Genomic DNA, 20,598 nt, shown 5'->3' with positions numbered 1-20,598 from the left:
GACACTAAAGCCCTTGAACATGAGAATAACCTTAAGATTAACACTGACTTACCTAAACCTAAATACAATGTGTAGTTAGGGGCGCTATCGGTGGACAAAAACTGTGAAGCGCTAAAACCTGACAGGCTAAATTCAGGGCACACGCAATAATATCATCACGGCGCTCTGATTGGTCAGTTCACTTGTACTCGGAGGCTATGATTGGTCAGTTTCAGACATACAGCCCTCCCTCTAGGGAGCGGAACTTCCTTGTTTAACGAGGACCTATCGTCATGTCCGTAATATTAAACGGAAACTGGCGAGTTCACAAAACAGAGAAAAGCTACGAGAGGGGGATGCTCGGATAAATTAATATTCAAATAGCCCAGCAAACTAACTAAGGAACTGTTTTCAGTTGCTTATTTTTTTATATAGCGCTATCGACGGAGGAGCCACAGTAATGTCTGCCCAAGCTCAAATGAGAGCTTTGCTCGACCAGCTCATGGGAACAGCGAGGGACGGTGAGTCTCCGTAGCATGCTAGCTGAGCTAACTAGCTAGCCAAGATGGAGCCACAGCTGAGGCTGGCTGGTGTTGGCGTGTGATGGACAGACCTGCATGAATGGATGTACTGCAGAGGGCTGTGTAAAATACAGTATCATTAGATTTAAGCACCCTGTACAGATTAATGTTAGGATATAATGTTTGCATCCACATTGGCTAATTGTGTTTGAAATACTTTTAAATTCGCTTTACCACTTTTAGCGCTAGCTGAATCTTAGCTAGTGGCTAAGTTAGCTAATGCTAGCGTTATGTTTATTGTGAAGTTCTGGAGCAGTCAGGCGCCATGCTACTGAGCGTTGGTCGATATACAACAAGTTATTCTGACAATTTTTAAAAATTATTTTAACGCAACTGCGTTAAATTCATAATATTTTCAGTTGACACCCTTGTAACGCACAAATGGGCTTGACGTCGTATTAGGCCTATTATTAGCGTTAAATGCCGCCTTAACAGTCTGCTAAATGAACCGTGTTACTCAGCAGGTTCATTGGATAAGAAAAAATACTCAAGGTCAGACCCTGCATTCCTAGGGTCTCCAAATTTTTACTCCATAGATATGATTAGAAAAATGGATTTCACATTTAAAGTTAAAATGCCAAGCAGTGTAATGCCCCTTGTCGTTGTTGCGGTTTACAGCTTTGGAAATAATAATTGGGCCACCTGTTGTTGTGTTTTCTTCATTTTACAGAGTCTACACAACAGTCTTTTACCATTATTAATTTTGTTTTAATGTGATCATAGCTTCAGCATCTTCAAAGAGACGTGTCAAACGTATTTTTATTCATCAAATACTTTGAATTACGTTGAAAGGCAAAAACATTTTTTGAATCACTGTTATTTTGTCCATAAGCTGAAAATGTTGAGTCCCTTAAGAATCCAAACTAAATTATGACTGGAGAAGACATCTATTTTGGTGCTTATCCAAGAGGGATACAGTGAGAGAGTCATTTCTAACTGGCTTGCAATCAGCAAAACACCTGTCCATTACTGCCTTAAGAAGATAATGCAGTGTGGCTCCACTGAGAACCACAACGGAAGAGGCAGAAAATAGCAGTCACTGTGATTTAATAACTATTTCCAAAGCCTATTTTAAAGCATTGCAACTATTGCATTGCCAGTAGTAATTCAGTGTTCTATCTGGTTTAAGGTGGGGCAAATCTTAGCTACTTTCAGTACATATAATAATGAATTTGTTTAATAATACTGCAAATCCTGAGTTGATCATATATTTTAAGCATAAAATGTTGATCAGCCAAGTAACCTGTAACTGCAGCTTTCAGTACGGAGTAAAATAAATCTGAGTATTAAGTCACACAAGGTAGAAATACTGAAGTGAAACAAAAAAATTGCATTTGATTTTACCAAACAGTCTTAGACAATACAGCGTATATATACTAATTTTGCAGTAACTAGTTGCTCCTTAATCTGCATTTATTAGTGCAGACAATATCGGTTCAATTGTTTTCACAATAGTTGTTTTTTTCACAATTTTGTAGTTGTGTAATCAATATTGGCTATCTTAATGCATCTGCTGATATGCTGTGATACAGTTTTTGTCGTAGCCTAAAGCCATTTGGATCCAAACATTAATTGGTATATCAGCTGTCTGCTCTGATTGTTGTGGGCAGAAAATGGCAGCTTAACAGCGCCCTGCCATTTTGTAAATCAGAGTGTCATTTGGACAGTTGTTTGAATACAATTGCAGCCCTGTGGATCATCTTTTAATAAGTGAATAATTCGGTCTGTACAGTAAGAGTGAATTTGTGTTGTGAGTTTGTGGGTGTATGTGTGATGAAATTGATATCAAATTCTTCCCATACATTTGTTGCATACAAACTGAACAATTGTGGCCCCTTTATTTTATTCATTAAGGTTCAGTGTATCTTTGCCAGCCTACATCAATCTGCAAAGGAGTTGCAGAAAAGCCTCATGTTCATCGAGCCGTGAGTCACACATAATTTTTAAAGCTGTTATGATGAATATCCAAACAATTTGTTTGCCTTCCGGAAGTTATTGTAGCCCTTTTTTTTTTATAATCACACAAATTGTTAAATCTTCAGTGGCACTAGAATTACAATTTGGAGTAGTGTTATGCAGCTTGAGCTAAGACGTCTGGTCGCGTTGAATCCAAACGAGCAGTTTTTCCATTACACCCATGTTTTCAGAAGGCAATTTTAGCAATCAGTCCACACAAAAACTTTTCACACATCATTTACACTCTGACTTGTGTATGACTCCCAACTTCTTACTACAGGTATGGGCAAGAAAACTGTTCCCATTTATACTTTTCTACAGCGGGTTTAAAATTCTGCAGCTGAGGTCTTGAAGATGCAGAAGGGTACAGTATGTGGTGCAGATCGCAGTGTGTATAAACTAAATTTTTTTTTTTCTTGGATTTATTTTGCATTTTTTTGTTTTGTATTTTCTTTCATTGTTTCATGTTTGTAAAAGGCTTGGCTGGTACATTTGTATGAAACTTTGAAATTTCTATTCATAGTCTCAATATCCATCTTTCATGCTTTTGAAGTGTAATGAAGATCATACAAAGTGAAAGTAGCTCTTTTGACACTAGTTCACTAAAACACCCATCTTGTAGTATTTCTTTATATCGTGTTGTATCTTCTGAGCCCAATCTTTCGGTGCTCCACGTTTACAAAGTGGGCATCGAGCCTCAAAACGAGTTGAACCTCTAACAGTTTCACATTTTTATTGAGGCTTGGGTAAGGTAAGCACCGACAATAATTGGAAGTATCACACATGTCTATTGCCTGTAGAGGCACAAATACTCAATTAATGTGAAATCTAATTTTACAATATCAAAGTTTACTGAAAACTTTGACCATCAGTAATTGGATTTTACTCATTTAGGTGGCCACACAATATTTAAATGCAATAATGGTGACACACATTTGCCAAATGAATGTAATGCATTTACCATAATATATAATTAAAGCACTGGATGCCTCGCCCCTCTTATCAAGTATGTGAGGTCATTCTCACTGGTTGTTTTTTTGGACTGTTTCAGGAGATGAGACACGGCAGAGGGTCAAGTTCACTGATGAGCGAGTCTGCAAAAGTCACCTTCTCAACTGCTGTCCGCATGACATCCTGTCTGGAACTGTAAGTGGCCTACATTAACCACATAAAAATGATTCTAGTGAATGTCCCGTTTAAAGCTTTAAAACCACATTTTAATCTTAACAGGATGCTTCCATTCTCGCCAGTAAAATACCAGAAAGAAGAAGAAAAACTGAATATGTACCATGAGATAACTGATATTATGCAGTCTAGTTTTTTTTTTATACTTGAATTTCTGCAGTGTGACTTATGTCTGCCTTTGTCTTTGTGGCAGCGTATGGACCTGGGGGAGTGCACAAAGATCCATGACCTGGCACTACGAGCTGATTATGAAATTGCCTCCAAGGAGAGAGATCTTTTCTTTGAGCTTGATGTAAGTCATATCCTCCTATAAATAATATGTGTGCTGATTGTAAATTGTTAGCTACCATAATAAAATTCAGAGTAGAGATCTACATTGTGCTGCTTTTAGAGTTAAAAATAAGCTGCGATTTCAGCTCAAGCATCTGTATGTTTAAAATACAGTAGCTCAGTGACAACATTCAAAACAATGATGCAGTTCTGATAAAAGCTCCATGATTAGTTGGTTTGTAACATCCATAAGCATCTGAGTCAGATACATTATTTACAAATGTTCACACTCCTGAAGGCGGTGGATCACCTGGAGTCATTCATTGCCGACTGCGACCGGAGGACAGAGCTAGCCAAGAAGCGCCTGGCTGAGACCCAAGAAGAAATTAGTGCTGAGGTGGCAGCAAAGGTAATTGACATCCGACTTTATAAAAGCTGTGAAGCCTGAGTCTTTAAGTTTTTAATGCTCAGTTTCCGCCATCGCTGTGCTTTGGGCGAGACAGAACCTGGTGTAAACTCTGTTGTTGTGGCTGCGTTTTAGGCAGAGAAGGTGCACGAGCTGAATGAGGAAATAGGGAAACTCCTGGCCAAGGCTGAGCAGCTCGGAGCAGAGGGCAATGTGGACGAGGCTCAGAAGGTCCTGCAGGAAGTGGAGAAGGTCCGCACTAGGAAGAAGGATGCAGAGGTGAGGAAGAAGTGCTTGAGAGGCACTTGAAGCTCAGTGGAATATGGTGCTTTTGTTACATTACTTTTGTCTTCTGAGTCCTCAAGGTCTCTTTTACCCCTTTGCCTCCTCAGGAAGAATACAGAAACTCAATGCCGGCCTCCAGCTTCCAGCAACAGAAGCTTCGGGTGTGTGAGGTGTGCTCTGCTTACCTGGGTCTCCACGACAATGACCGTCGTCTGGCCGACCATTTCGGTGGGAAGCTTCATCTGGGCTTCATTCAGATCAGAGAGAAACTGGACCAGCTAAAGGTACGCACCATCCTGTCACGTACTCAAGATAAAAATGCTGGATGATAAACTTGACCTCTCACTGATTAATGTCTTTTTATTTTGTTCAGAAAACTGTGGTGGACAAGCAAGAGAAGAGAAACCAGGAGCGCTTAAAGAGACGAGAAGAGAGGGAGAAGGAGGAAAGGATGAGGAGGAGGTGAGTGGAGACATTTAAAATCCTGCTGACATTTATGGAGTTTTGGTTGTTGAATCAAATGCATATTAAACTGCTCAACCTTGTGCTTGTCATCTGCTTATTTTATAGGACCAGATCGAGGAGCAGAGAGCATAGAAGGTAAGGAAGTGGTCTCATTTATCTAGTTAGTCTGTATTTAGTGCTCTATTTTAAATCCGTCAGGGTCGTTCTGCTCAAATAAGCTATGCGATTAATTATATACTTAAAAAGTGTCATCTGTTATTTTTGTCAGGTCCCGTTCTCGCGACCGCAGAAGGAGGCGCTCACACTCCTCTTCACGGGACAGGCGCCGTTCTCGCTCACGCTCCAGGGAGAGGAGGAGGCGGCATCGCAGCCGATCCCGCTCACGCAGCCGAGGACACCGTCACAGCCACGAGCAGAGCTCCAGACACAAGTAAGCACTCGAACGCAGCATACATGTTTCACACCAAACCCCTTCAGCGTTATACTTTCAAGAACTCCTCCAAAGCCTTTTGTCAAAACTTGTGTGGTGGGTATTGTAATTGTTTTCCAGAGAAAGTGCTTACGCTGCCAAGTTTAGGTTTGCCTCTGTGTGTTCAGACAGTTGAAAAACTTAACGCTGATAGGCATGTCATGAGAAGATCGATTCTAGACAACTGGTGAGGTGTGTGTTGGATGTTAGTAAATTATTGCTTCACCTAAAAACTGCTGTTGGAGACATTATTACACCACTCAGCAGTCAATATAATTAAATGTTCATAATGGTGCTTGGATTTTTTATTTTTTTGGCAGTGGCTAGAAGTGCAATTAATCTTTTATGGGTGTTAGAGTTTCACCCACACACGACTCCTAATCCAAAATAAACTTGAGAGAATCTGTATCCACTTGAAGCTTGTAATGTGACTCCTCACAGATACACTCCTGTTTTCTGCCCTGCCTTTGTGTACATTTGTCTTTGTGTTATTTTCCTGAATACGCTGCATGGTTTTGTCACGCAGGTCGTCCAGGGACCGAGAGCGCTCGTCCAGAGACCGGTCACGGGAGCGAGACAGGAGGGACGGCATGAACGGCAGGTCAGACTCCCGCCGGGCAGACGACAGGGACATGGGGGACCTCTGAAGACCAAACTCCATCCACCACTACACACACACACACACACAGCCTCCTCCCGTCTCTCTCACCTCGTCTGTCCATTTATAATAACCTAATGTTACACACAGTCCTTGCCTTGATCCCTCTGTTCTCCCGCCTGCCTCCTTTCTTTGCTTTAATCGTCAATGCAGCCGATCCAGAGTCTACACATAACTGAAATATTGTATGGAGTCACTTTTCTAGTATCCAGATCCATCAGATTGCTTTTGGATTATGGAGGTCGGTTATTGATCAGTAGTGGATGTACTGTAATACCCACATCTGTAATTTGGTGGCTGTCTGTATCCAGTCCATCCCATGTCTTGTTATAAACTACCCTCCAAGAAGCCCAATAGTAAACACAAACTGGTCTGCCGGACTGGAGCATAAAATGTAACTGATCCATATTCTTTTATTATTAACTGATGGTCTTTTGATAAAGAATTTGTCTGTAAATATGTTTTGCGCCTACTGATTGTCATGGTCTGAAAAGCCTTGTCCTATCAAGTAGTTTTTCTCCCTCTCTCCCTCTGAAGATTTCTTTCGACTGTCTCATGGTGAAGTGCAGGTCTCGAATGTCCACATAATTGTCCCCAGTACATAGTTTTTCCAAACGCCCACTTAAAGTTTTAGGGATTCAAATTCAATAAACACAAAGATTTTAAAGTTTCTAGTGTTAGCATCAAACTTACGTCTCCTATTGTCTTTTTTTTTTTTCTAATCAGGTTTTATTTTATGCTTCCAGTAGTGAAGGGAATCTGTCTGGTCGAGAGTTTGGCCAGTATAAGTAAATGATTGTTCTGAATTGTATTGGTGGTAAGTCTCTTGTTTTATAATTTTTTTTCTCTTTTGATTTATTTTTATTTAACATAATGATAATAAATGGTATGTTCAGAATTAGTGTTGGCATGTGAAGCTGTAGGTTCAGACACACGACATTGGAAATTCAATGTTAAAGCTTTTCAATAAAGTCATAAATCCAAATTTTGGCCCAACTTTTCACTAGTGCGACTAGGATTATCATGACATGTAAACAGATTTTAATGGATGCACTGCTTTACCTAATGTGTGAAGTCATATCTGTTTATGTTCTGCTGGAAATCTTTCTTTAAAGTCTCAATTAAAAAAATAAAAAAAATCCCACCATTTCAATCTTTATTGTCTGCTGGCCTTTCTTGCCAAGGTCCTGTCGTTGTCCAAGCATGTTAATCGTGATTAGACAAGTATGTTACAAAGATAAATACATTTAAGTTAGTCTGACTACCAGGTAAGAATGAGACAGGAGAACTATTCACATTGAAATGAACATGCATTACAAATCGGGCACTTCAGTGTTAAAATATTTAATTTGCACAGCGCCTGCTTTTATTAGAAGCTTAATAATTATGTATTTGCTGCCAAATGCTTTGATTTTAACGAAGTAATTCTGTCATAACAGCCATTATGACACAATTACTAGTCACTGTCACATTTGCTCTCCGGTAAATATTATTAATAATTCACTCTTAAGTGACAGCTGTACCAGAACAACACAATCCTTCATCTGACACTGTGGCGTCGATGCTGCAGCTCACAACGTGCTGCTCTCCAGTTTCAGATCGACCTTCATTTTCTGTTTCTCCATGACAGCCTCCAACTCTGTGGCTCTTCTGGCATCCTGTAGAAAGCAGAAGCAAATGAAGAGGGATGACGATAAGGCTCTGCATTGTTATTACCAGGAATGGAATGTGTGTGGGGATAAAACGTTGTTTGCACAGGTTTAAAAAGTTCTAGTGTAGCTGAGTTCAAAGACCTCAGAGTGAACTATCCCATTAATACTACTGCTGCTCAGAAACAGCTTGTAGCAGTAATAAAAGTAATTCATAAAATAAGATAAATTCACATCAGCATGATGGTACATAAATCGTCTACTAATAAATATGTAACAGCTGCTCCATGTTTCTGACACTTGGTGATCAATAAATATTGCTGTTGGTGTTTCCCAGTCATTAGGGTGCATGTACAGAGGAAGCAATGCAATAATAAATGAAGAATCATGTCGTGTGCGCCTGATTCTGGTGTAAATAAAATACCCTTAACTGTATCATATTTATGACTAGAAGCCCAAATGATGTGCAAAAATAATCTAGTTCTGGACACAACACTAAAGCTGGCTTTCCACTGGCAGTTTCCTAATTTCCTAACTGAGACCAATTCTTCTGCTTTTTCCACATTGTAATGATAAAACCATATTAGACACTGCAGGTAAACCCTCAGTGCTTTCTGAAACCTACTTTCAAATTTGTGAAATCTTTAATTTATTTGTGAAAATGCAAAAAAGAGAAAATGTCACAGCTTTTTTTTTTTTGCATCTGGACCTCAATAGATCAAAAATCACTTTATATAAAATCCCTTTTTTCCCACTTTTACAAATAGAATGAAAGTTTCACCAATCATACTAAATTTAATAGACTCTTTAGCTGCTGTAGGTGTTTTTTGGTTGTTGTTTTGTTTTTAATTCTTTTTTGCATTTTTACAAATATAATAAAAGTATCTGATTGTAGGTTCCATACATCATTAAAGGTCCACCTAAAATGTTTAACATTATGCAGAATTAAAATGTAACAGAAAACAGAGATTCAGTCATAAGTTAAAGGTCCCCGATTGTGAATCTTTTTTTTTTTTTTTTTTAAATGAATGAAGATGACATATTTCTCCATAGCGTGTCCTTCAATTTTCAGCTCAAAATGCTGCAAAGATGGTTAATTCCAATGTCTTTATACTGCAACAGGTTTTTTTTTTTTTTTTTACGACTCCAAGTTAAGAACAACCACATTAAAAATCACTCATTACCATATGAGACCTTTAGGTTTCACTTAACTTTTTCCTTGGCAGCCAAATCTGAAGCTACCTTCAGGGTTGTGTGAAAAGCTCAGTTTTGAAGATTAATGAACATTAATCACAGTGGAACTTCTCTGCACACTGGCTTCATTGATTACTTGAGTACAAGTCAAACACTTTTGTGGTTTTTCAATAGTTTTGTTAAGGATTATTTTTTATTTAAAAGCATGAGGGAAATAAGATCCAGCGTTAAAGTTGCACTAATCCTCTTTCAGCGTACCTCTAGCAGTGCTTTCTGCACAGTGAGCTGACTGTACACTCTGGCACCCTCCTCTGGAATCACGGCTCGCAGCTCTTCCTTGTTGAGGGAGAAGAGCTGGGCGCCTGTCAGCACACCCAGACATGACACCGTCCTGAGGGACATAAAACACAAGTGATTTAAAAAAAAAAAAAGCCAATAAAACAAACACTCGAGCTGCTCCACTCGTCCTCCTAATGAAGTGTGCAGACAGCCCTCCCAGTGTCACCAAACTGAAATGTGGTTCATCTGGTCTGTTGTCAGAAGCTGTGACGTCACTCACGGTTCGCTGAAGCCCTTCCCTCGGAGCCACTGAGCCACTTCCTCTGGAGGAGAGTGATAGTCGAGAGGGACGGAGGTCTCCGAGGAGCGAGGGATGACGAGAGGTTTGTTCAGACCGGCCTTTCCGTTGGTCAGCCTCTGGAGCAGCTCGTCATTCACCAGCATGACTGAACAGAAAAGGTGTTGGACTTCAAACAACTGAAGACCGCCATTTAATTCCCAAACTAGTTCATAAATAGGTACAAGATCTAACTTTTAATTGAAATGTTGTAAATGTATATGTTACGGTCCAAATTTAAATCCAGGCGGATTTTAAATCTGCCAAACTGAGATTAAAATTTTGATTTTGCCAAGACCAAATTAAAATCATTCATATATATGTAGTATTTGTACCAGTCTTGTGTGACCGTTACACATGACAAAATCCCACCTCTTCATATGTATTTGAATGAAAATGTTGGTGTGACCCTTTGATGGTTCCAGCATTAAAGACTGTGAGGTTCACACATGGTGAAGTGTGGACAGTATAGATTAAAAATTTGCCCAGACAGGATTAAAATCTCATTATGATATCAGAAGGATTTTAATTTGGCCTAGGCAAAATCAAAATCCACCTGGATTTTACTGTGGACTGTGACATATATACAAAAGTTGCAGCACAGTCTGGACTCTAAAGCTCTCCTGCCTCACAAAAACACGGTACCTTTATCTGTGTCCTCTGCAGCTGCCATATGTTGGTTGTACCCCGGTAAGCTGCGAGGCCGCTGGGGGGACTCAGGGGGGATGTAGTGCAGAGCAGGGGGGCTGGGTGGGACTGCAGAGGAAGGCTTGGCGAGGGGAGGCGGAGCCGGAGCCTGCAGGAATGTGGAGCGGAGAGACAAGGACACTGGAATTCACTCTGGAATGTACAAGGTGAGAGCATACCTGTGTGTTTGTGTGATTCCTGTGTGTCTGCATGCTGTGTGTGTGTTTTTTTTTTTTAATGTCTTACGGGTGGGGGTCTGTGGGCGACGGGGCTGTCTATGTGAGCCACGGGTTCCAGGATGTTGAAGGGGACGAAGCCGATCTGGTTGAACCGATTACGACACTTCCACCAGCGCTTGGATGATTCAATCACCTGTCAGATGGAGGAGTCAGGATGTTTCAACAGCTGCAAACAGCACTACTACAGCAGATCACTGATGCACAAACAAGCTTCTTGATGGGCTCCTGACTGCACCATTTACATGTTTTACTGTGTCGTTTTAGACAAATGACTTGACTTTATCACCTCAAGTGTCTCTCCCTGCTGCACTGAAAGCTCGCTGCTGTTCCTGGCTATGAAGTCGTAGCTGCAGCTGTACAGTCTGTCAGACTCCGGTGCATCTCTAAGACGAAAGGAAACAGACACGGTTTTCATGCAGTCGAGGTAAATGACAGCAGCAGCTGATTGATCTACTTAATAAAGAGGACCTACATTTCATCGATGTGGACGTCTGGAGGACCGATGGGCTGAGGTGGCTGTTGCTGCAAGAATAAAAATTATATTCATGAATATAAAGAACACAAAAATGCATAAACAGTTGCAGATAAATAGGTGAGGTGTCAACATACATTGCGCTACGGAATGACAACACAAACGCTTGCTACACACATGCACAGTTTGTTCTCCGAGAGGTTTAGGCAACGGGCCAAGGGAGGAAAGATGAGTATCCAATATTTGAGAAAAATCGCTCTTGAAGGGGTCATATTATGTGAAAACCTGTTTTTCATTGCTTTAAATATATTTTGGTGGACCCACTGTGTCTAGAAACCCAAAAATATGGGAAAACTCCATCCCCTTGTTTCTGTCCTTTCTCCTTTGAACATCAAATGCATCTAGCTTTTCATTTTTTTCCCCTGTTGTGATGTCACAACAGGATAAACGCTGCTCCTAACTGGCTCCTCCTCAGAGCTCCTGTATGCCACTCACAGAACATAGCAGGATGCATTTTATGTAGCATCTCAGAATAAGATGTAGTACGTCCCAATACATAGCATGAGTCAAGTGCAATATGCCAAACATACAAAGAGGTTTTTCAAAGTGCAATCAAATTTTGCAGAATGCAAACCAGCATGCCTTTCTGGCCATTTTGACCAACAATCACATATATTTCAAACAACATCATGTTTTGCAACAAGCTTGAGCCACAGAGGGTGAACAGACAAGTGACTACAGCTTGTGTCGCTATACTGTATGAGCAAGACAGTCAGAGCTTAAGGTGAATTATTAAGACAACGTAGGATGACCCAGCCGTATGCGCACTGCATGTAACAGTATATACTCTGTAAGCGCAGCTGTAGTAAATACTGAAAGTGAAAAGACAAAGCATGCAACTTGAAACGCAGCCAGAGAGAAGTATGTCTGTGGCCCTCCTCCTGAACTGGGTGTGAACAGCAGCAGCTCAGTCAGATATAAAGCTGCAGACACCAAAACAGCCTGTTTGTAACCAGACCAAAACCAGGACACTAGAGGCAGGGTGGAAACGATTATCTGTGCAGTATTCTGAGCTGAATCTTAAAATAGACGTTTTGAGGACACGTGAGACTTACATGAATTTGTTCAAAATTGGACCTTTAAAATCTGGCATTAAAATGAATTTAAAACAGCAAAAAAACAACCTTCAGATGTCATCCTGAACAGCCAAGGCAACCACAGAATGGTGATAAGAGATAAACAAAACCTGGAGCCTCACACGTTGGAAAGAAAGTGCAACAGTTTGGTTATTTTTCAGGGTTTGCCATGGTTGCACTTGGAAAACAAACATGCCTCAAGTCAACATTTTCTGATTGCTACATGTTAAACTCATCTCACCAGAGCCAAATTGTATCCCTAACCCTACAACAACGCCAAAACAAATTTAGTGAGAAGACAGTCCTCCCTGAAAAGGATTTAACATTCACGGCAGACAGGCTTTAGCACTTGCATGACAACTGTGACGTGAGCTGGAACAACTATAAAGGAAAGTTCACCTCAGAGTGTTTACACACTCATATTTTAGTTCTGCTCTTTATTGACACACAATGGAGCGAGTTCAAACTCACATCTTACGCAGGTATTCCATACCTCTTGTTGTACTCGGAGGGCTTCATGTTTGTGCTGTGACTCGACCGGATCCTCCCAAACCTGCCCGTCTGCCCTCGAGGCTTCCGGCTTCCAGCCGCTCAAGAACACGGGAGTGTATGGAGCTACAGGTCCTCTGAGCTGAGAGCTGAGAGAGCAGAGGAAGTCATGTCTCAGTCCTTATTGCACTTGGATTTTTATTTTTAGAAGCGCAACTAAAACAAGATTCCATCCAGGAATACCAGTTTCTTCATTTCGTTTTTTTAAGCTTTAAACTGACATTAAGTGAGGCCATTACTTATTATTTTAACAGTGCACCGTTTAAAAAACACAATAATTATTAATGAACCAAATTCCTCATTTAAACTTTAGGGTAGTGAGTTTTGTGCTTGTGATCGGTTCATTCATCATTTGAGAGGTGAATGTCTGACAGATGACATTTGATAATATACATCATCAGCTTCATTTTCTTACTATGAGGATTTGATAAATCCTACAAGATGAGACAGAAAGACCTTAATTATAGCATTAAATATTAGGCACATAATTAACTATACAAGGATAAACCAAGCCCAATAACGTAAAAACTGGATTCATTGTCTTGCTAAGTATAAAACACCACTGTGACACTATAGGTGATTATCGAGGCCTCAGATGTTGCTGATCGTTGCTACTCACCGAGGGAGGGTCCAGTTGGGCCCCAGAGACGTCCATAGCTGCCTCTCCTCCTCGCTCAGGTTGTCTTGCAGCAGGGAAACAGCAGAGCTGGTCAGAGCAGGGCTGGACACCGAGGCTCCGAGAGCTGGTCCTCCTGTTGTTTTCACCATCTGCACACACCCAGACAAGACAAAATCAATGTCAACACTATCAAATCTGCGGAGACGGGTCTGATATTCAAAAGGCTAACAATCACTAATGGGGTGGACAAAGTGAAGTGGACCATACTGTCCATTCTTCTGTTTGGAGCACAGATACACATAAAAGCCTAATGGATGTATCTATGCACAAAAGCACATAGAAGAGACACGCACAGTCCCAGAGATGTGCGTGTTTCCACTCAGGTGTGCCAGTACACACACATCAAACACACCCATTCCAGCCTTTGATTCTCTTGATGAGGACGATGATTCATAGCCTAATGGAAAATCCAGGTATAGGCCTATAAGGTCAAACATCAACTAAGACACACCTAAAATTCCACATGAGATGCCTCGCGTTGTATTTGAGATTAATCAGACACTGCATATATTAGAAATACATTTCTGCTGACTCTGCAGACGCAACAAGAGCAAAGCGGCTTTCACACAAGAATTTGAAAGTTTCTTGAAGCGTGAAATATAAATAAATAAATGTTCAAATCACTTTGTCTAAATTTGGTAACACTTCACTTGATAGTGTTTGTTTTTAGGAACACACCTCATTTAAAGCAGCAAACAGGAGAAACAGCGAAGCGGCCTTTTTAAATTTAGACCAAATGTTTGAGAAGCGTGCACCAAGAAGTCCTGCCCGCACACAAACACTGCCACGCAAAGCAGATCAAACAAATGCTGCATTTATCAAACGTTTGGAGTTTCAGTTAGGCTGAAATACAGGGAACAGCCCTGTGTAAACACTGGATGAGCTGTAGGTTCTGGCAACACTGAAATACACAGAAGATTTTCCATTATTTTGACATGACACATGCTTACAGCTTTTTTTTTTTTTGGATGAACGTGCCATCAGTCTTTTGTTTTTAGTAATACCTTCAGGTAAAGAATGAAAATAACGTCATCTATGTATAATTTAACTACCAAGGCAGTCTAAAAATATCTTCATGAGACAGACAGATTTATTTTCAGGTGTCCTGTATGGGATGTTCATGTGCCACACCAGCAATAGCAACAACAGGTGCCGAGCTATGACACTGACTCACCATATCAAGGGGTTTGAACACGTAGTGAACAAGCTCCTCTGATGAAGGGTTGGCAATAGTTGACTTCAGACGGGCCTATAAAGAGAAATAAATAGAGGAATTTAATTCATAGCCGAGCAGGTTGAGCAACAAGTAAATATTGATTGTGGCTTGACTGAATACACACCAGAAGGCTGAAGCAATATTTGAATTTCTGGAAGATATCGATGAATTCCTCCTCTGGCGGAGGACGTGCCTTCGCAGTGAGTAAATCCTCTGTTGGGCAGCAACATTAACACAGAAATAGGATGTTAGTTGGAGCAGCTGTGTTGCTTAAACTGATGTTTCAGTGTCATTTTTTTTCTTACCTTCAGCATTTTGCTTTTTGCTTTTCTTCTTCTTCTTCTTCCTCTGGTTCAGCACCGTGGCAGCCTCTGCCGTCTGCTGCAGCTTGGCCATGAAGTTCTCAATATCATCAAAGCAGTGATTGAGGATCCCCTGAAAGAAAAAGCAGCTAAGTTAAGATGCTCAAAATGCAGCCAGAAAAGACATAAAGGTGATGAGGAGACTTACCACTTCTCTCTCCGCTCGGAGGAAGGAGATGTCCGCTCCGCCGCTCACGCCGTTTGCTGTCGTGAAAGAAGGGAGAGGATTCAGTTCATCCATTTTCATTCATGATCCTGGTCTTCTCTCGCATTTGGAATTCCTTCCCCCTGAAACCCACCCCCTCCTTACAAACACAAACACACAAAGCAATCTCTGTGCTCCTGGGAGCTTTCTACCTTAAATACCAATCACGTCTCCCCTTTCCTTCTTCCAACCTTCTCAGCATGTCAACCCAAATACTGCATTCACACAGAAACAGAAATCCTTTTTTTTTTTTTATCCTTACCTCTGAGTCCGGGGTAAGGTGGAGGGTTGGGCGGTGGGGGATTAGGAGCGTGAGGGATGGGGGGGCTTGGGATATCATAGGGGTCGAGCATCTCTCCGTCACCGTGAGGGAGCCTGGAGGACGAGAGGAGGGTTTCAACACTTCCTGCGTTCTCACAACACTTCCTACAGGTGAAAAGGTGATGACGGCTTTCTTGTTGATGATGGCGTCGCCGCTCACTCAGCACCATCGCAGGAAAACGCCCTTCAGCGAGGACGTGTGAAGTCAAACGCACAGTCATAAACGCGCATTTAAAAGCTTCATCCTTGTTCCCAGAGGGCTCAAATGGATGCAGGCTCGGAGGTCGGTAACAACATGAGGAAATCTTTGATCGTTGAATCCAGTCGAACAACAAGTAGTAATGTGCTGCCTCTGAAATTCAATCCCACAGCCCTTATTCCACTATGAAAGCAAACAGCCTGATTGTGCTTACTCATAGTTCTACCCTCTCACAACAGCTTTACTTAAATTAACAAGCAGTAAAACAGTTTTAAAAGCAAACGACAAGGATGTGGATCCCTTGAGGTCAAAACTTGTGTATGTTTAAAAGCGTCTAAAGCACTAAAACCGCAGAGTTCCAGTGAGAACTTCTTGGAAATTTTTAACCAATCAGCATCTAAATACATCACAAAAACACTCTCTGTTTGCCTTACCACACGTGTGCCCCGTTCAATTCCTCAAAACAAGTAATCCGTTTAGGCCCAGAACCTGCACAGCGCCGCTGTCATCCCTCCTCTGCTCCCTCTACTTTGTGCCACAATGGCCTTGTTATCTCTGTCACACCTTCTTAAGTTATGTAGAAACCGGTAAAACTAGTCCCTCTCTCTCTCTCTCAGCTGTTTACACTGTCCTCTCTCGCCCAGACAGGTGGATGGTGACACAAGGCCGCTTTGACTCAGTGGAAAATGAGACGTAATGGCAGCAAAAGAGGAGAAAATCAAAAAGAGCCGAATGGGAGACGGGCCTGAATTATCGTTCATTATCTGTGTCGGCCTTTTGTTCGGCTGCAGGTCTGTTATCATGTTGCTTTCCATCAGCCTCCTTCAGTACAATAAGAGTGCAAACAGAGAGAGAGAAAGAGAGAAACGCCCCCTTTAATCCATGATTAGATATGGGAACTGTGCACTTAAAAGCTTGGAGGCAATGACAAATCAGTGGTGAAACTTTATGAGATTTGGGTGGTTTTTTTTTCCCCCTTTTTTTGGTCAAAGCTCATTCATCCTACCTGATGGCATCCGGGGCCTTCTTACTCTTGCTGGTGGACGAACCCGAAAGAGCGCGAGAGATGTCGTCACAGATCTGCTCTGCCTGCGAGAATCGGGAAGTGGCATCACTTGTAAAACCTGAACCAGCAGGACAATTTAAACTGACTCACTGGGAAGCTGCTCAGGAGTTTTGCCACACTCACCTTCACAATTTCACAGTTGAAGAAGTGAATGTCTGGCTTCTTCTGATCTGCACCCTGACAGACTAGCAGGAGGAGGGATGGGAAGTGTTTTTCTGTGTTGATGGCGTTGCAGCGGTAGATGGATTTGAAAGCGTACCTTTCCAGCTCGTCCTGCACGAGTAGATGGAACTGAGAGTTATCATGGATGTAAAAATGGAATGGTTTCACAGCTGAGCACTGAGAGATCTTCTTTATTAGTTTAACCACAAAAAAAACCTACAGGCCTGTTGATCATCTAGAAGATGTACTGAGATCTTGTACTTAAGTCTCAAGTGAGGAAAAGGTTACTTCAGTAGCTTCAAAATATTCTTAAAATACTAAAATTAAAAGAACTGCTTGTGCAGAAAGACACATTTCAGAATGATGACTTCAACATTGAAGCTGATGAAGGTGATTTAACTAATTTATACAGTTTATCTCCTTGTGTGAATTCCCCATTAATGACAACATGAGTTTCATCTATAATTTAGTTCATTTTTTAGTGTGTTATTAAACTAAATCTGCAAAGTAACTAAAGTGAAATAAATACAGTGGAGTAAAAAGTAGAATATTTTGCCTCTAAGATGCAATACAGCTCTGTTTTTTTATATTTAGGTCTTTGTATTTTTACATAACAGAACAATGTACACATTTGGGCAGGGTTAACTTTAACAAATCAAGTCTGATTTACAGAAGTAGTGGCGACGTAATGAAGTTGCTTTAACGTTACATAATACCTTTGAGTCATTTTAATATTAAGACATCAAGTTGGATTAGAAGCTGTAAATCTGGTACCTTAGAGGTGAAGAAATAGCTTTAACATTACACAATGAATTAGTGTTGGCAGCTGGCAAATAATATGTTGAATGAACATTTTAAACATGATGAAATAGTTTAGTGGGAAAGGCAATAATCTGTTGAGAAAAAGAGAACATTTATGTTATATTTCTGGCCACATTCTGATAACATGGGATGCATTAAAAGCAAGTAAATGATCAGAAGGGATTTTTTTTTTTTTTAAGTGTGGGAGAAGCATCAAGTAAAAAGAAAGAAAGAAAAAGAAACAATTAATGAACCAAAAGTACACAGCTGCTCATCACCTGGCTCTGTATGTCTCGGAGATGAATGGCCTCCGTTCCAACATCCAGGTACATCTGTTGACTCCACAGCTTCTTGTTCTGAGCCAGAGAGGACAGACGGGCCTGGGCCTCCTCTACGCTCTGGACGTCTCCGTCCTGGAGCGAGAACGTCAGGAGGTGCTGCAGATAACGAGGAAGGAGCGACGATGAGGAAATGAGGAGATATTCATCTTAAAATATCAAGGAAATGGGTTAATGTAAGACGTATGCACTTCAGATGAGACTCACGGTAACAAGATGTCGTGTGACGTTTGTCATCCTGCGTCCGCGGTGTCAGCCGCTCTGGAGATGTTTGAGTTAGAGCAGCTTCTCTGTGAATATACAGCTGGAGGGAAGGAACAGAATATTTGTACAATTCATAAAACATTTTAGGTGGAATTACAAAAGGTGTTGTGAAGGTAACTATGATCCATGCATAGATGTCGATGGTTTATGTGCTACGGATGTCAGTGGTGGAAATAAGTACATAACCTGACCTTTTTTTGACACAAAAGTTTGAGATACTTTTTATTTCCATCTGATGCTGCTTAATAGTTGAAGAGTTCATTTGCAAAAACAGATTTTCAGAAAACTTTTTTTTGTTGTTGTTTGCTTGAGATAAAATCAATCAAACTGAAGTTAAGTGGATCTGACAGTAGAAATGACAACAATAGAGATAACTTCAGTTTGATGGATATTGTCTCAGGTAGACGATGGAAAGGTGGGTTTTCTGAAGGTTTGTGAAGATGGAGTTCTCTGTTTTTGCGAATGAACTCTTCAGTTCTACTCCTCTACATTTCAGACACAAACACTCAACTTTCTGACAGCTTTAGCTACATGTAAGATGAAGATTTTACACAACGGCTTATATAACAAGCCTTTAAAGGACAACACACTGTTAAGCATTAAACCTGTGGTTTCCAACCTTTTTGGGTTCTTATAAAAAGCAGTATGTGGTCTGATCACATTTCGGATGTCTGTGAGTTGTTAACAGCTCCACCAAAAAGTGGCTTAAACTTCTCACATGGTTTCATTTCATTAAACGTTCAAATGATCCGACATCTCACCAAAAATGATAGATTAGAGAGACAAAGTCCAAAAACTAGAACCAGATTTGTGCATCTGAAATGTGTTATTCTTCTTTCCTCTCCCATTAATCATCTGATGACGCCTCAGATTTATGTGCTGTGTCTGTATATAAAACTGAACATAAAGTAGTTGAACCCGGCAGCAGCTACAACAGTAACCTGCTGCCGACACGCTGAGGCTTCAGTTGTAATGATGTCATATATAATGATATATCAGCCAGAGGGACCAAACCACTACTTTTACCTTAATACTTTAAATACATTTTGCTGCTCATATGTAGGACTTTAAATGCAGGATTTTTTTTACTTTCAATGAAATATTTAAACATTGTTGTGTCGGTTCTTTTCCTTCAGGATCTCAGGAGATCAATCTTCAGTAATGTTTTTTCTAAACTAACAGGTCATGACCAGCACCTATAAAATCAACATCCTCATTCAAACTCGCCCTTCCCCGTGTTTCGATCTATTTCAGTGTGTCTGTGCCTCAGATCTGGGATTACACTGTGTGACTGAGCCGCCCAACCAGTCTGTCTACAGCAGAGTGCATCTCTCCCTGTTTAGTTTCTCTGCTCCTCCGTCCGATCACCAGTACAGGAATCACCGGTCTCAATGAGAGCAGACGTCTAGTATCACTTACACATCCTGAGGACGAGTCTGACCAAGAAAATATCACTGTTGCCGGGCATTTGTTTACACAGTCAGTGCCAAACCGGTGGGGCTGCTGTTTTAAGTACATATTTCAAAATGAAAGACTGCGACGGTGTAAGTGACAAAAGCAAGCGTGAACATTTATACACATTGCTATTAAGTGGGCAAAATTAAAATACTGTCTAAAATAGAAGAAGAAAAAACTTTTGCCTTAAATCAACCTTTCAGCACTTTTTCCTGTTATACCAAAGATACTATAAATGAAAAACCATTTGGAAGCAAAAAGGTCACATAAGAGTTGATATTTTGTGAAATATTCTATATTAGTCGAGTCAATAGGGACGTGACAGAATGTTTTTGATTTCAGCAAAACCACATTTTTAAACCTTCAGATTCAATCAAATGGACAAAAATACTCCATCAGCAGTGGATTCATTTTTGTAGTTTGAATACTTACTACAGATAATGAATCAATAATGACAATTTCTTCCACTGTAGTTTCTGATTCATAGCTACTGAACGTGTCTGAGAATCAAATAGTCTTAAGTGTTAAAACAACTACAGCGATGGATGATTGAAAACAGAGTTAGAACCAACTTACCAAGGTCGATATGCTTCCAGTGGTTTACCCCTGATGTTAACAGCTGTGTACGTTGGATAACACTGACAGCAAAACCTGTTCCGAGTCTCTGTGTGTCTGCAGGTATCTCGCTCTGTTCTCTGTTCTCTTTGGTATTAAAGCTCTGACAAAGCAGAGGT

At 40.7% G+C, this 20,598-nt stretch overlaps 2 protein-coding genes across 4 annotated transcripts; one reads left to right on the top strand and one right to left on the bottom strand.

Moving 5' to 3' along the window:
• The first annotated feature begins 286 nt into the window (after positions 1-286).
• Positions 287-7,398, top strand: luc7l (LUC7-like (S. cerevisiae)). 3 transcript variants are annotated; one of them, XM_008302877.1, is made up of 11 exons: positions 415-500; positions 2,415-2,485; positions 3,568-3,662; positions 3,895-3,993; positions 4,270-4,380; positions 4,513-4,656; positions 4,770-4,946; positions 5,036-5,124; positions 5,233-5,262; positions 5,396-5,557; positions 6,123-7,398. In XM_008302877.1, exons 4-11 carry the CDS (start codon positions 3,898-3,900, stop codon positions 6,241-6,243), a joined length of 930 nt encoding a protein of 309 aa, XP_008301099.1. In that variant the 5' UTR covers positions 415-500; positions 2,415-2,485; positions 3,568-3,662; positions 3,895-3,897; the 3' UTR covers positions 6,244-7,398. The 3 variants fall into 3 exon arrangements, with proteins under 3 accessions (XP_008301097.1, XP_008301099.1, XP_008301098.1); XM_008302875.1 differs by lacking the exon at positions 2,415-2,485 and having other exon boundaries at positions 287-500; XM_008302876.1 differs by lacking the exon at positions 415-500 and having other exon boundaries at positions 2,797-3,662.
• LOC103373074 (epidermal growth factor receptor kinase substrate 8-like protein 1) lies at positions 7,394-20,541 on the bottom strand. Its single transcript, XM_008302878.1, has 19 exons — positions 20,441-20,541; positions 18,353-18,449; positions 18,086-18,244; positions 16,968-17,117; positions 16,785-16,867; positions 15,521-15,633; positions 15,202-15,257; positions 14,997-15,126; positions 14,816-14,904; positions 14,650-14,724; positions 13,416-13,564; positions 12,741-12,885; positions 11,112-11,161; positions 10,926-11,022; positions 10,647-10,772; positions 10,359-10,509; positions 9,657-9,822; positions 9,356-9,488; positions 7,394-7,912 (listed from the first exon to the last, which is right to left on the bottom strand). The coding sequence occupies exons 2-19, from the start codon at positions 18,380-18,382 to the stop codon at positions 7,826-7,828; spliced, it is 1,989 nt and encodes a 662-aa protein (XP_008301100.1). The 5' UTR covers positions 18,383-18,449; positions 20,441-20,541; the 3' UTR covers positions 7,394-7,825.
• Between the last annotated feature and the right edge of the window lie 57 nt (positions 20,542-20,598).

The sequence above is a fragment of the Stegastes partitus genome, unplaced genomic scaffold, assembly GCF_000690725.1.
Source record: "Stegastes partitus isolate 25-593 unplaced genomic scaffold, Stegastes_partitus-1.0.2 Scaffold1901, whole genome shotgun sequence".
Lineage (NCBI taxonomy): Eukaryota > Metazoa > Chordata > Actinopteri > Pomacentridae > Stegastes > Stegastes partitus.
The sequence above is the reverse complement of the archived record's forward strand: the minus strand, read 5'-3'. Positions and strand labels throughout refer to the sequence as shown.

Coding starts and splice junctions, on each gene's coding strand:
- luc7l (XM_008302875.1), top strand. CDS start 440: ATGTCTGCCCAAGCTCAAATGAGAGCTTTGCTCGACCAGCTCATGGGA. Junction 5,125..5,232: donor GAGGAAAGGATGAGGAGGAG/GTGAGTGGAGAC, acceptor CTTATTTTATAG/GACCAGATCGAGGAGCAGAG. Junction 5,263..5,395: donor AGGAGCAGAGAGCATAGAAG/GTAAGGAAGTGG, acceptor TATTTTTGTCAG/GTCCCGTTCTCGCGACCGCA.
- LOC103373074 (XM_008302878.1), bottom strand. CDS start 18,382: ATGACAAACGTCACACGACATCTTGTTACC. Junction 16,868..16,967: donor TCAACTGTGAAATTGTGAAG/GTGAGTGTGGCA, acceptor CGATTCTCGCAG/GCAGAGCAGATCTGTGACGA. Junction 15,258..15,520: donor ACCTTACCCCGGACTCAGAG/GTAAGGATAAAA, acceptor CTTTCACGACAG/CAAACGGCGTGAGCGGCGGA.